Source organism: Cryphonectria parasitica, assembly GCF_011745365.1.
Source record: "Cryphonectria parasitica EP155 unplaced genomic scaffold M406scaffold_3, whole genome shotgun sequence".
NCBI lineage: Eukaryota > Fungi > Ascomycota > Sordariomycetes > Diaporthales > Cryphonectriaceae > Cryphonectria > Cryphonectria parasitica.
This window is the reverse complement of record NW_024468911.1, coordinates 3171816-3186491: the sequence shown is the minus strand read 5'-3', so window position 1 is coordinate 3186491 and position 14676 is coordinate 3171816. Positions and strand designations below refer to the sequence as shown.

The window sequence follows — 14676 nt, the reverse complement described above, 5'->3', positions numbered from 1 at the left end:
TATGTACTTACATACCCGTCCCCTTCATGTGCCCAGCGAAGGGCCAATGGACCTTGCCGTCAAGTACGCCTCCTTGAGCATCCTGCGCCTCGTCAAAGATGGCCACATTTTTGCTCACATATTCCACACGAAAGAATAGAATAGAAAGAAAGAAAGAAGGAAAGAGAAGACCGCCAACAGGTCTCCCGATTTGACCAACTGTTGTGACTTTGTCTTCCCCAGCGGCCGTTCTAGTTCACTATGCCAGCTAAAAATGTCAAGTCTCGTCGCCAGGTCTGGGCTATGCTTTTTTCTTCTTTCTCTCTCCTCCTCGGGCGGAGCGCCTGGCAGTGCTGCCATTCCATCCCGACTGACCGGTCCAGAGAATATCAAGAAAACCATGCATGACAGATCGAGATGGTTTCAAGCTCAAAAGTGAGTCGCAGTCTGCCAGTGGAGAAAATAGCTACGAATATAATGTCGTAACGGCTTTGGGGGGGGGGGGGATTTTTTCTTTTGGTACCTCTTTGGTACTCGCATTGGTGAGTTAAAACAACCCGGGGTACATGGCTTGCTGACATATGAATATGGTAAAAGTTCCATCTGTTGATGGAGCAAAAGTGAAAAAGACATCATAGATCTGCGGAATCTGAGGGAGAGAAAGAAAATCTCCTAAAAATCTCGACAAATCGAAAAATTGGACGAGGGGCCGAGGACGAAATCCAGAACCAGAAATCAGACCAAGGAACCCAGTAACCCACGTGTCCCAACATCTACAGTACTCTACCTGGATCACCAACGCACACCCGAAACAGTGCACGCCCTCGGCCCCCAAATTATCTGCTGATGATCACCATTCGCCAAAGAGGGAGGTTTGCGGACGGACCGTGTAGATCTGCACAGGGAAGATTGCACAGGCGCCTCGGGAGGGGAAGAGAGAGAGAGAGAAAGAAAATTAGGAACCAATCGGAACATCCAAAACCAAGCCCAATAAAGGAGGAAGGGAAAGAAAAGGAGAGACAGGGGACGGAAGGGACAACAGAGAGAGAGAAAAAAAAAAACCCAGCTCCGAAGATCATGAAACGCCGAATCTTATGTGACCAAGATGGAAGGCTCAAATGCGGTAGCTGATGAGGATGATCAGTGACTTGTGGGAGCTGAGCTCGCCTAGTACCAAGTAAACCTCCATCCCAGTGGGCTGTCCAGCAAGCAGATGGATGTACTATGTACTATTGCTAACGTAAACAGTGTGGTACAAGTTAACCACACCACAGTTAGCACAATTAAAACCTCGCCTCGACTTTCCGAGTACAAAATGAAGCATGACATCAAGCGCCGCACCACACCTCATCAAGCAGCTAAACCCAACTTTGAAAGTCCCAAAGTGGGATCAACATTACCCCCTCTTCCAAATATCAAGAAGCAAAAAGAAAAAGAAGGAAGGAAAAGAAAAGAAAGCAAGAAAGAAGAAGGGAAAAGAAAGAGAAAAAGAAAAAAGAAAAAGAAAAAAAAGGCGGTTTCAAGCAAAATGAATGATTGCTGACTGGCTGATGGGTTGACTGGCAGGCATTTTATGAAATGACCAAATTCTTTTACTGTATGTAAAGTATTATGGTAAGAAGCAAAAGAACGCGACCTCAAATGAATCAATCAATCAAGCTCAAATTTTCATTGGGCTTACATTGCAAACACCAATCCCCTTTGTGCTTTTCTTCTTTTCCCCTTGCCTCCTTTTCTCCCCCTTCCCTCTCATCCTCCTGGGTGGATTCGTATGTAGTGACGAATTGTCTACTGCAACGACCCCTGACCGCGCGCGGGAGGAGACCACATCAGCATCATCACATGTTTGCGCCATTGCAGTGGAGACGGCGCGGCAGGGCGGACGGGTTGGGAACTCCGAACCGCCCGCTGATCTGTGATCGCGGGCCATGACCAGATGCTGGAGCCCAAGTGGCCCCACGCCCCCCATGTGAACGTGGCTGGAATGTCCACAGATCGCGATCATGAAGCAGTCCTACACAATAACATCATCACACAAAGTAACTCACTTGGCTATCAAAATGTCCTTATTCGTGCCAATAACCGGTGTTCGTGCCAATCAATGCTTCGCTTGTCAATGTTTTGCTTCTTTTGTTTTGTGTTATTCGCTGCTAAGCTGTGAATACCACATACTCTATATCAATCCAACACGTCCCGTCTTATGTACATGTTTCCTGATTAGAAAGTGCTTGTCCAGCCCCGACCTCGCCCCATTATGAGTTTAGTTTTCTGGAAAGGAAAGGTCCTTGTCTTCTCGCCTCCGTGTCCGTGTGAACGGTCGTGGTCGGGGCGCGCTCGAGTGACGCCATTTTTTGTACAACTCAGCTTCTGTTCCTCCTTCCATCGCCTGATCGTGGCGCTGGATTTATAGACACTAAGAAATAAGCAGCTGTCGCTCACCGTCGCCTGCTCTCAGACCAGTGTGAACTGACAGCGAAGCCGACTGCGTGTAATTGCCCCTGTAATGCTTTAACCAAACCCCAATCCAGCAACACCGTCCTGACCCAGCCGTGTCCCTGACCCGTCTTTTCTTCTCTCTTGACTTGCTCAAAAGAAAAACCTAGAAACAAAAATAAATAAAAAAACGCCGTCCTGGTATCTCCAAGTGTAACGCCAGTATGCAATCCAAAATTTGGGGCCAAACGCGCGGATGAGATTCGTTTGCGTCGTGAGATGCCGTCGCGACTATCCAAAGATTGCTCCTTGGTCCGTGACTGAACTCCAGAATGAGACCCTCACATTAGTTGTCATCGACGGGGTCGGGGTTGAAAACGCGGAGGGCTCGAGTTGGCTCGTGTACTCTTCGCGAGTAATCCTGGTCGTCGCGGAGCGTATTGATGCTGTCATGGCTTGCAGCACGGTACAGACCAAACGTCTGTTTGGGGTCCAGCCGGGGGTCCATGGGCTTCATGCTCATCCTCCTGCTCGGGGATCCGTAGCTTGTATCCTCCTCCATAGGCAGCCCATAACCGTGACTAGAGATCGTGCCCGTCTTGGACATGATGCCGGCCGAGCTCCCGCGCCTGTGCGCAGCGGCCATCGCAGCGGCAAGCGGTGCCTGTTCTGCCTGTTCCCGAGCTTTCTTGTGGCGACGATATAGAATAGCGCCGGCGACAAAGGCCGCGAGGATAGCCAAAATACCAATGACAAGACCCGCAATCGCCCCTTTGGAAAGGCCGCCGGAGCCTGAGCTGGCTTTCGCTATGGACGTCACGGTCTGGTAAATGACAGTGCCGTCGCTTGTGACCGTCTGGACGCTCGTCACAACGGTTGGCGTGTCACTGGTGGTAGTAGTTTTGGCAGTTGACTGAAAGTCCGTTAGCAAGGGGTTCCCAAAATAGTGTGATCGCATGCATCCAAAAAAAAACAAAAAACCCCCCCCCCCCAACAAAAAAAGAAGAAAAAGAAACCAGGCTCGATGTCCAGGCCTCAGAACAAAGACATTGATATAAATAAGGCACACGCAAGACAGCTTAAGAAGCATATACAGAAAAATGAGTCGCATACCGTGGTGTCCGTGGTGGTGTCCGAGGTCTTGGAAGAAGACTTGGTACTGGTAAGCAAAGTGGAGGAGGTGGTGGGGTCATTGGAGGTGGAAGTGGAGGAAGAGGTGGTAGTTACTGAGGCCTGGAGAGTCTCAGTTGTTGTCGTTATCGACAGGGTCTCCGCCGTTGTCTGCATCCCGTAGTCGTTAAGCGACCGTTCGACCACACCCGACGATAATTGTATAGACAATATTGAAACGCGGATGTGGTGGGGAGCGAGACATGCAGATAGGGTGGCTTTAAGTGCGGCGCGTACAGAAAGGGGGTACTTACAGAAGTATGGGTGGTGGACGTGGAGGTCGCCGTTGACGAAGTGCCTCCAGAAGTGCCCGAGACTGCTGCGTCTAGAGCAAGATAACCGTACAGGTCATCGCCTCCACAATAGTCAGAAGGATAGCCCGGACAGGCAGTATCGCTGGATTGCAAGTCAGCAAGCTTGTTCAGGTCTTGACTACGACGGGAGGATGGGTTTACTCACCATTTGCTTGTATCAACCTGGTCGTCCGAGTCGGGAACGTAATCGGCACACCAACAATCTTCGTCCTGCAGAACAGCCAGTGCGTAACCTTCGTCATTGCACTGGTCGTAGCATAGGCCTTCGGACATGTATATGGAGCTGTTGGCAGCCGTGGTACCGGTATTAATGCTGGCGCAATAGGCGATTGCTACCGAGGGCGTCGCCGCGGCATGGTAGACGCATAGCGAGGCCAGAGCAACGAGGGCGCCTAATGAGGCGGCAGACTTGGAAACGAACGACATCTCGTAAATCTGGCGATGGGCTTATTCAGAAAGTCTGAGTAACAACCAGAGTCAGTCTCATGATTGTAAATATATATGGCGTTTTGTAAACAGCCTCTGGAATGTATTGATGGGGTCGAAGCGGGGAGAACACCCCACGCGCGTTGGAGCGGGCCGCCCCTGAGGTAAAAGAGAGCCAAGGGTAGATATCTGGACTGACCTTTGAGAGTGATGATGTTGATACAATAAGTGAAGAAGAGGAAAAAGAGAGAGAAAAAAAAGTCCTGATTATTATCGCTGTAGCCCTTCGCGAACCCAGCACAGATATTCTCAAAAGCGGTTGACGAATGGTCCCGGCAAGTCCATCACAGCGAACAGCCAAAGAGGTGATAAATGATGAGGCAGGCGGCAATGATGGCACAGATGATTCGGGATCGAACCGGTTCGACTCTTAAGGCTGCCACGCGCCTCGAGCAAATGCCGACAGAATCTGATCTCGCAAATACCCAGAGCCGGCAGTCAAGTAATCAATTGACCAGGAATGAATTGGACCGCCTCGCAGGGAGAGGAGAGTATCGACCTCGTACGGCGTCGTAAGTCCGGTGCAGATCTGCCGGGTCGACCTAATGAAGGGCCTGTGGTCGTGAAGCTCTCGGGCAGAGACAAAGACCGGTTGTCTCTTGTTCGGCACGCTGTCGAGCAGACAGTTGTTGAGCAGCCTGACTCACTGGGACGGGGTCGTGCAGGTGCAAGTCGAGTCGAAGGGTGGTGGCGTGGAAGGAGAAGCCCGTGAAAGGAGCACTGCGTGAGGGGTGAGGAGTAGGAAGAGAAGCGAGTGTGAGGTGAGGTGTGATGTTGGTGGTGGTGGTCGACTGCGCGGGACAGAAGGGAGGAGACCAGAGCAGAAACCAAGAAAGCAAGGCGCAAGAGCGAGTGAAAGACGCAGCCATGCATCGACGGACCCAGCCAAGAGAGGAGAACCCGAAGGAAAGAAAAAACACAGACCGGGAAGAACCAGGAGCCAACTTTCCCAGATTGGAGCTCAGGGTTGCCCCGGCATAGAAAGAGGGTCTCGCGCTGGAACCTAGAACCGAGAGACAGGCTTTCGGCCCAAAACTTGCAAAGTGGAGATGGCGGGTGCTACTGTGTACAGTAGTACCTAGCACGAGATATGGAGGGTGTGCACGCGGCTGCTGGGGGACGAAGCCGAGGGAACCTGGTAGGAGGGAGTAGAGGCGGAGGAGAGAAAGAAAAACAAGAAGCAGGGGCAAGTGAGAGCGACGGCAGAAGAATAAAGGAGAAAGGGTAAGAGTTACGATATCAATCAGATCAACTTTGGGAGAACCAACGTTTGTTTCGTGCTAGCGCCGACATGCACCATACTGGAGCAAGTACAGTAGCAGCAGTAACGGTAGCGCCAGCGATAGCGCCAGGAGCCGGCTGCTTTGTACTGTATTCTTGCTACGCTGCTGCACCAATCTGATAGGATGCGATGATGGTGACAACAACGTGCATAATGACCTATAGCAGTGAACAGGCGAAGGAAAAATGAAAGAAAGAAAAGGACTACATGATAATACCGTAGCGATGTCAAAATGGAGCGATGAAGAGGCCGACGCTGATTCAGATGAGGAGGAGAGGAAAGCAGCCACGCAGGGCAGAGACCAGCACACAGTACAGCATACCGTGAAAGCCAGAGTCAGTGGCTGCAGGGGAGGCGGTAACCTGCTGTACATAGTCCACAGCAGAGACCAGGATGAGCAGATACCACTGTAACAGTTAGTGGCGGAGGATCTGCTTCTGAACAGGAAAAGACTAAAACATCTCCATCGCCGCAAACCCAACAAGGCATCAATAGCAACCCCCATCGGGCCTATTTCTGGCACCTTGCCCAAAAATGGCAGAAATGCCCCGTAACGTCTCTATGATGAGCGAATATGAAGTATTCATTGAACTCATAGTTCAATATATACCTACTATAGTTTAGTAGTAGCAGTATAATATATATATGTATATATAGAATCTTGGCTCAACTGGCGTCTTTTACACTACCTGTGTAAATACGCAGGATAAATTCAGAGATCAGCATAGATTCTTGTGTGTCTGTTGTGTGTGTCTGTGATGCAGTGGAATCCCTCGACACCCGGCAAGATACAGCGTGCACCACCTACCACCATACAATCAACCGTACCCCCATTAGCGTTTTCGCAGTCGGCTCGTCGGCACAGCAAGCAGGGACAGCCCGACAGCTAACAGGCCAGCTGCCCTGAAGCCACTACCATAGTATAGCACTGCTCTGCCACTGCCACTACTGAAGGGTTACTTACTAGGACGGAAAGGAAGCACACGCAGTCAATCGGTACTGTCCTGGTAGGAGTGAACTGCTCCAGCCCCTCCACCTGGGAGAAGACAGCAAAGAGAAAGAAAAGAAGAGGGAGTAGCGGGAAGCACTCTGATTGGAAGATCTCATCCCGTCAACAACAAAAGGCCCGTCTGAGTGAGCTTCGTGTTGATAATACACCTTGGACCATTTCAATTTATTTTCGGGCTGCTCGGTGCTCCCACACTCCCTCCTCCTCCCCTTTTTTGCGTCAAGTTCCTTCCTGCACTTCCTTCCTGGCCTTCCTTGCAGGTCCCTTACTCTGAAAAATGTGTGTTACGCATTTAATCTAGTTGATCAATTGAACATGATCGAATCGACTCTGAAGATGATGCGCAGCCATTGAGAGACAGAGGAAGAAAACAGAAAGGAGAACAGAAGCAGAAAAGTCAAGAGAGGAAAGCACACGAGGTTGCAATCTACACAGTTCGGATCCCTGACCCTGTCCCTGGCCCTTGGTGATGTCGTCACCATCTGCATACAGTACAAACGATCCTCCAAGAGCCCCCCCCCTCTCCCCTGTCCTTTGCATGTGGATGCCCGGGTGGAAAGGCAAAGAACGGTGGGTCACAAGAGGACGCGTTGCCTCAGGGTTACAATAGAGAAAGAGAGAGAGAGAAAAGGAGACCCACAGCACCTTCTCTCTTTTTCCCCCCACGCCCGGACCTTCCATAGTGCTATGCTATATCGTACAAGTACAATTGATGATATGACAGGGCCCTGGCCCTCTGCACCACCAAAGCCTGTCGGTGGGTTCCAATCTCATGTTGAGGTTGAGGTTGCTGCTGCGGCGCTCACGGACTCGGGCCACACCCCACACCCACACCACACACCCACACCACAGCCACTTTTGCCAGCTTGTCGTTTGTGACTGGTGATCGACATTCTCTCTCTTCCCTGCGAGCATCTCGGTAAATAAAATGAAGGGGCTCAATTGACCTCTCAGACATTTGATACATCTGGTTTGGGGCGGGGAAGACGATGAGGATGTGCTGCGAGGCGAGACGAAGTGATCTTCCCGTATGTATGTGATTGTTTGGGTGCACCAGGACAACATCACGTTACCTGCGCGTTGGTTCCAGCTCACAGGTTGTTGTGGCGCCTTGCACGCGCCCGCAACCACTTCACGTGCGTGAGTGAGTGAGCGACAAGGTTGCCATTTGCACGTCGCCACAACAAAACCCATGAGCACGCCAAGTGGTCCACTCTCGTTTTTCCAGGCGCCTCTCTCGTATCGGCGGGAGCTCGAGCTTTTGCTCACTGTTGACAGTGCGTGCCGGCCACGGGGTTGTGTCTTAAACCCGTAACCCATTCGGCTCTCCAACCATCACAACTTGACAAAAAGACCTCTCTCTCTTTGACAGGTCCCTCGGTACCGTTGGAATGAATTTTCAGGCTCACCAACCCATCATGGGGGCTCTCTCTCTCTCTCTCTCTCGGGGCGTACCAAGAGTCATTATTCATCATCATGATGATCCCAGACATGAATGAAATAAACATACCTACGAGCAAGCACAGACGGCACGGGAGGGCGCCATCAAATACCACGGGACGGCCTGAAGACCCCGGACGAAGGCCTGGCAAGGCTGGTGCGCAGACATCGCTCGGTATTGCCGCAACTGCCGGGCGGCCCGTATGTCTGTCTTATATGTGTGTACGGAACGAGACGGGGGCCCCATACAGTTCCAAAAGAGTATTCGCTGTTTTGGTTTTAAACTTTTTTTTGTTTTGTTTACTTTTAGCACACGAATCTCCGGAGCAAGGGCTTGCGAAGAAGGGCAAGCCACAAAGCCGCCCCCCCCCCCCCGCCGGACAAACTAACTCCACCTCGCTCTCGAGTTCAGCCCCCGGAACGGACCCCTACCGAGAGACGATGCCATGAGCTGTAAATTGCTGCAATCTCGAGATGGAGGGACTTGACACTTAATCCGCCGAAAACCTCGTTGTTTTCCTTGAGCCTTTTGAGAGGGGTAAGTTTAGGGGGGCCTGTACCCTAATTAATTCCCATACTATATTACCATAGTACTTGTGTGATCAGCTTGAGTGGCAAAGGGGGCCATGCAAGGGAAAAGAAGCTCTACACTCCCTCAATCAAACTCAAGCTGCCGCCAGGGAACAACCTTGTCATCGAAAACGCCCGGTGAAAGCTTCTTGTTATCTGGTCTATCTGGGGGGCTACTGGCAAGAGAGAGTCGCTTTGAATGTTCTGTGCACCTGGCCTTCGTTATCTTGCTTCTCTACACAGGATCGCGAAAATTCATTGACCTTGTGGAAGCCGATGGCGTCCTCTGTATGGCGTCCTCGTTTCCCCCGACGCTGAAGGGCGGGGTGTGGTGACCTAAGTGACTTTACCTCTTGTTCGGGTGTCTCAGTTTTTACCCCCCAAGATCAGAGACAACAACAGACCGATATGCACCGTGCTTGGGTGTCTCTTGAGAGTAGTACCACATTCCGCAAAATAACACCGACTCTGCTAACATAGCCTTGCACACACACACACACACACACACACATACGCGCGCGCACAGGCACGACATCTTTCGAGGTTTTGATATCAGTCTAAATCAACAGTGGCTCCTATCAGATAGGAAGCATGGGCCCTTCTTGGTTCAAGCCAGAGAACAGACGAACCTGGACTGTTTAGGCAAGTCGGTTGCTGTGTCTTGTGCTTGACCAGCCGCTGATCATAGTATAGTACAGCACAGTATACATGGGCGAACACCACCTCACACCACCTGTAGCAGGGTGTGGCAGTTTTAACCCCATTGATCGAATGGGTTCTCGCATCTGGTCTCATGTGAAGTGCACCCGAGGGAGGCGAATATCGAGACGAGTGTGGTCATCATGGACTGCCCTACCATTCTTCACCGGCAAAGACGGCGCCTCCACATATGTCGCCATCTTTTTCTACCTTTAGACCCCACGCATACGTTAAGTAAACTATTTCGAAGGAAAGAATGGGATGCATGCATGCATGCACGCACTTATGTACTATATATGCATGCATGCATGCACATGCATGGGGAAGAAGAAGAAGAGAGAAACCACTGGGCCAAGAAACACATGGTGCAATGCCATGGGAAAAGAGAGAAGGCGGGGAAAACATGCAAGAACAGATCCATCCCGAGTGGCATTAGCGCCTCTTGGTTTACGAGGACTTGTCTTACTGTATGTAGCCCAGCATTTGTTTACTACTAACCTGCTTCTCTTTCGCCACCCTAGTATCGTATGAGGCTCACTTGCTCACACCCTCTCTTTTGTCTCTCTCCTTCTCCATCCATCCACACCTCACTCACACACATCCCACCTTTTCAACACGAAGTATGTAGCATACTATGGTTGTCCAAAGAAGAGGAGAGAGAGGCGGGGAAAAAAGGAAGAAAAAAAAAGTGCGGCTGCTCTTGTCCCTCTTCGCCAATGCTACGGTAGATCTTGAGGTAAAATGTGGCATCCCAAACCTCGACGGCACGCATCCAACGCACCAAGGGTCCCGCTCCCCCGCCTATGTTGTTACATGTACGATAGGCAAAAAGAAGAAGAATAATAACCCACCACCACATTTCTTACTGTTCCTTATGGTTCACCACATATGGCCGGGTTGTAATTGGGTCCGGCGCGTACGTGCCCAGCGGCAAGCTCGTCAGGTGGCCCAGCAATATGGATCACCAAGATCGCCATGGCCAGGGTAGGGGAGAGCGCAAAAAAACATAAAAAAAAATAAAAAAAAAGGGAAAAGGAAAGGAAGTGGAGGGGTTCACCAACCCCCCCCCCTCTTCTTCCACCTAGAGAATAGTCGGTGTGCTTCAAAAGATCCCAAAAAGAAGAGATCAGCGCCCACGTGCGGTTTGTCTTTTTATCTCTCTTTCCTTTACACCGAAATGTACAACACGGGGCATCATCCCATAGTAGCGATACTTTCGCCAAACCTGCTCTTCCCCCTGCACAACGTTCCTCTGCACAACATGTGAGCCCATCCATCACAACCCTCGGCTTTCTTCTCAACAAGACTGACTGAGCAGCCTCCCCCCCTCCCCCTGCTGGCGACTACTAGGCATTATTAGTAGATAGAAATCGAGCAAGGAAAGGTTTCCCCCCCCCCCCCCCCCAATTTGCTCGGCAAGCTGCCATCCCTCCCCAACGCCAAGAAAGTTGGTCGAAAGGCGCCGGCTCGAATCTTATCCAGGCCCTTCAAGTCATTTCCCAGCCCATCGAAAAGACTGTCCGGTCCTTTCTCACACGGCCGGGGAGAGGAGGCCCCACATCTTTGGGACGGTGGTGGTGCGCCCGGGGGGGGGGGGCGGGAATTGACGCGGCTGGCCCCCCGGTGTTCCGTCTCCGGCGGTTACTAAATTTTTTGGGAGGGGGGAAAACAAAAGAAAACAAGGAGAGAAGACGGGCGATGGGAGGAGGAGGAGGAGGAGGAAGGGGGGGGGGGCCCGGGCTGGGGGCTTGTTGGTCGCTCACCAAATCTCCATTTATTTTCCTTTTTTCTTCTTTGACCATGCGACAAGCGAGTGGACTTTTTTTGCTGAGGATGAGAGATGTGAGACATCACACCAATGAAACAATTTGATACTGCTCCCGTGTCCCCCGCCAATGGCTGGGTTCGTTACCCGCCAGCTCACATGAGTTTGAGAGCGCTTATTTATAGATGGCTGGGTTATCTCTCTGACTCTCTTGTGTCGAGACCGCCAATTCCAGAAAGTTCGCTCTTGATCTTCTTATTGGGTGGAAAGCAAAAAAAAAAAAAAAAAACCGATCACGACGATCACGCCCTGGGAGAACTGTTAGGCTACTCGGTGCACCGGTGAAAAAGCCCTCATCTTTGCTTCCGAGAAGGACGAGCATCTGCACATGTCTTTTGTGAGTCTTCCTGTGGATTCGACTGGCTCAGTGCGATGTATGTCTTAATTGCTAGTGTCGAAAGACTCCTGCGCCTCGAACGTACGGCCCCCCGTGGAGAAGAATGTGTCTCGGATTATTTCGAATGAGGATTTGTATATGTGTAGATTTGCCATTGGGTAACGAGATATCCATCCAACCAGCATTTCTTTTTATTTTTTATTTTTATTAAGAATTTCACTTTACACCAAGTTTGTTGTCAAACCCCATGCCTCCTAAGTGGTCACGACCACATTTTTCCAGACTCGGCCCTACGAAATGTAAGCACCTTGGCACAGCATCTCTGCAAAAGAGCCAATGGATACAGAACCTCAACAGCCGGACGTCGCTGAGGATTGCCTTACGTACCTGGCACGCCTACTTACCGACATGTTCCATGAGGGATGACGCGTTGCGGTTCAATTGTGCGGGGAAGCATCGGTGAAGAACCAGAACTTCGTCCAGGCGCCGACGCATCTAGACCGCCAACTCGGCACAACAACGGCTTGCTAGTTGGAAAAGAAGAAGAAAAAGGATTGGTAGACTGAGTTTATTTCTCTTCCTGACCTGGATGAGCCCTGTGATTTTGAAACCCCGGCTTTTGGCTCGCAGGACTTGGGGTTGTGTCTGATATGCAGCCAATATCTCTTCTCATGCCTGTCGTCGACTCATAACCCAACAGAATGGGGGGTGTCTTGTAATTGCTACACGTAAAGAAATCGTCCCATCAAGGTTGGAGCGCCGTAAAATTGAATACTTCTTGCGCCTAAAATACACCGAAAACGCCGGCTAACAAGTTGGCGAGATCTGTTAAGCTCACTGCTGACTAGATGCCAAAAAAAAAAAAAAAAAAAAAAAAAAAAATTAATAATAATAATTCATAACCAGACTTGTCGTGTGAACTCGTCGTCGACGAGGCCTTGAAAGCCTCCCTACTACCCTTGGTTGTTCCTCAGCATCTCGTACAAATGTTGATCCAAGCCCTGGTAGGTATTGCCCGAGTGGCCCGCGGCCCGTTGCTGCCCATAAGGAACGCTGCCCGAGCCCGAGTGGCCATAGCTGGCAGAACCTCGTGAGCTCGATCCATAACCGGGGTTTGCGTCGTTTGTGGACCCGAATGCAGACCAGTCATGTTGTTGCTGTTGCTGTTGCTGTTGCTGCTGGCTCGAGGCGTTGTGTGACTGGGACGGGTAGTGGCCGTAGGACTGTGGTTGCTCTCGAGGCTGCTGGGCCTGTTGGCGAGCTTTGTAAGACGCAGAAGCCTTGGTCCGACTGCTGCGCGTAGTCGACTGTGGCCTTTTGTTCGATGACTGCATCGCTGCGGACAGCTGGAGCGGCGGCTGCTGCTGCTGCTGCTGCTGCTTTTGATGGTGGATTGGGGCGGTGGGCAGGTGATATGCCGAGTTGGTAGACGTCGCGACACTGTTATTGTCGTAGGAGTTGCTGTCTCGCCGAGCCGTGCCTTTGGGCCAGTTCGCAGAGCTTGCGCCGGTGGCCGTTCCAGAGGACGACGAAGTCATCGTCTGGGTCATGGGAGCCGCAAGGCCGGTTGTGGTCGGCGTAGGAGACTGTGAGTTGTACGCATCATAGCCCGAGTAAGAAGTGGATGCATTATTATTAGAGACATTTTGTTGTAGAGGGTAAAGATCATAAGCCCTGCGCGAGGTTACCTGGCCATCTTGGTTATCCGCCGTAGTATAGCGAGAATACTGATCGTAATTTGGGACATTGTTGGTGTGTGCCGCATTGGCTGAGTTGGACATGGCCGATGTGCTCGCAGAGGGAGGGACCTGAGCCGCAGGATTGTGTTGCAACGGTGGTGCTGTTGTCAGGCTCTTCTGAGGTCTCTGGCCTTGTCTCGACTTGGCCCTGGCCGCCGGGCGTGCAGCTTGTTTTGGGACTTGAAACGGAGATACGGTACGTGTGGCCGGTGGAGGCTGAGCCTTCTGCAAAGCTGCCTGAGACAAGATTGCAACAGTCCGAAGCTCGTCCTGTTGTAGTCTATCAGAAGGAGGAGCCGCTGTGGCCTGGACAGGTGTCGATTTTCTAGGCGGCGAGCCTGAGAAGGTCTGCGCGGTTCCTGCCGAGAAGGCTGCCATCGGCCAACTGGAGCCATGAGTCGTAGACGCAGAACTTGGAAAGGCAGCCTGTGATTGGACTGAACTGGGTGTCATTCTGCGATGTACACCAGAAGGCGAGGATGTAGAAGGGGCCCGTTGAATCGGAGACTGCACAGGCTGGGTAGGCTCCGGAGGTGGACCAGGCGCTGGCGCTGGCGCTGGAGGAGGGGCTGTGCCGAGTAGGTCTCGATGATCTGTTTGTGACACTTGCTGCGACTGGTGGTGATAGGTCATACTGCCTGGTCCAGCGTGCTGCTGCAGAGCTTCCGCAGGATACGCCGAGTAGTCCATTCCGTTCGACATCTGATCCGGCACGGCTTGCGAGTATGAATGGCCGCTTGTGCCAGGTTGGTGGAAGAAGTCATGAGAGGCTTCTTGGTAGTGTGATGAGGTATCCGCTGGTTGTGGCAGTGTTTCCGGCCCAGGGGCGTAAGAGCTGGTAAAGCCAGGCGAGCCCAGATCTGAGGCTTCTTCTGCTCCAGGAGCCGCTGGTTCGACAACAGATCCTGTCACTTGTGCCGGGGCAGGTGCTGGCGCTGAAGCCTCTGCAACAATTTCTGCAGAGATCTCTGCAGAAACCTCTGCATTGGGATCATCAGGTTCGTCGTGGGCCACGGCGGCCGACTTGAATGGCGCTTGACTCTGCTGTGGTGGGTAGTGACAAGATAGACCTGACTTGAGGCACTGGGAACATGCAGGTTTCTCCTTGGAGCACTACGATGAGTTAGATTTTGATCATAGACGGCGAACGCGAGGGCCCGGGTCCGACTTGCCTTCTTCTTCTTGGTCCTGCACGACTGACAGCTGCCCCGTGTCTTCCTGACCCTCTCGGTGCCATCTGTATTGTATTTCTTTTTCTTCTTCCTTTTCCCCGAGCTATCAGAAGCGGCCCCGTTTGCCGGGTTGGCGTTTGACGATGAGGCATCGTCCTTGTCAGGGTGTACAATCCTCAGTCGTTCGGCACCATACCTGATCAACATGGCCAGGGACTCGT

The 14676-nt window shown here is 51.7% G+C and overlaps 3 protein-coding genes across 3 annotated transcripts; 1 reads left to right on the top strand and 2 right to left on the bottom strand.

Annotated features, from left to right (window-relative positions):
• Positions 1-2758: 2758 nt before the first annotated feature.
• M406DRAFT_253841 (uncharacterized protein) lies at positions 2759-4322 on the bottom strand (the record flags this gene model as incomplete). The annotated part of the gene is made up of 3 exons (XM_040916926.1): positions 2759-3325; positions 3837-3978; positions 4042-4322. 3 exons carry the CDS (start codon positions 4320-4322, stop codon positions 2759-2761), a joined length of 990 nt encoding a protein of 329 aa, XP_040778535.1.
• A 566-nt stretch (positions 4323-4888) lies between these two features.
• Positions 4889-5565, bottom strand: M406DRAFT_321623 (uncharacterized protein). Its single transcript, XM_040919533.1, has one exon. The coding sequence runs from the start codon at positions 5249-5251 to the stop codon at positions 4925-4927; it is 327 nt and encodes a 108-aa protein (XP_040778534.1). The 5' UTR covers positions 5252-5565; the 3' UTR covers positions 4889-4924.
• Positions 5566-7662: 2097 nt separating this feature from the next.
• On the top strand, positions 7663-8825 carry M406DRAFT_328645 (uncharacterized protein; the record flags this gene model as incomplete). The annotated part of the gene is made up of 5 exons (XM_040920351.1): positions 7663-7705; positions 7764-7813; positions 7902-7950; positions 8200-8314; positions 8705-8825. 5 exons carry the CDS (start codon positions 7663-7665, stop codon positions 8823-8825), a joined length of 378 nt encoding a protein of 125 aa, XP_040778533.1.
• Between the last annotated feature and the right edge of the window lie 5851 nt (positions 8826-14676).

What these genes read in the sequence shown, in the direction of transcription:
- M406DRAFT_321623 (XM_040919533.1), bottom strand. Translation starts at nt 5,251, where the DNA reads ATGGCTGCGTCTTTCACTCGCTCTTGCGCCTTGCTTTCTTGGTTTCTG.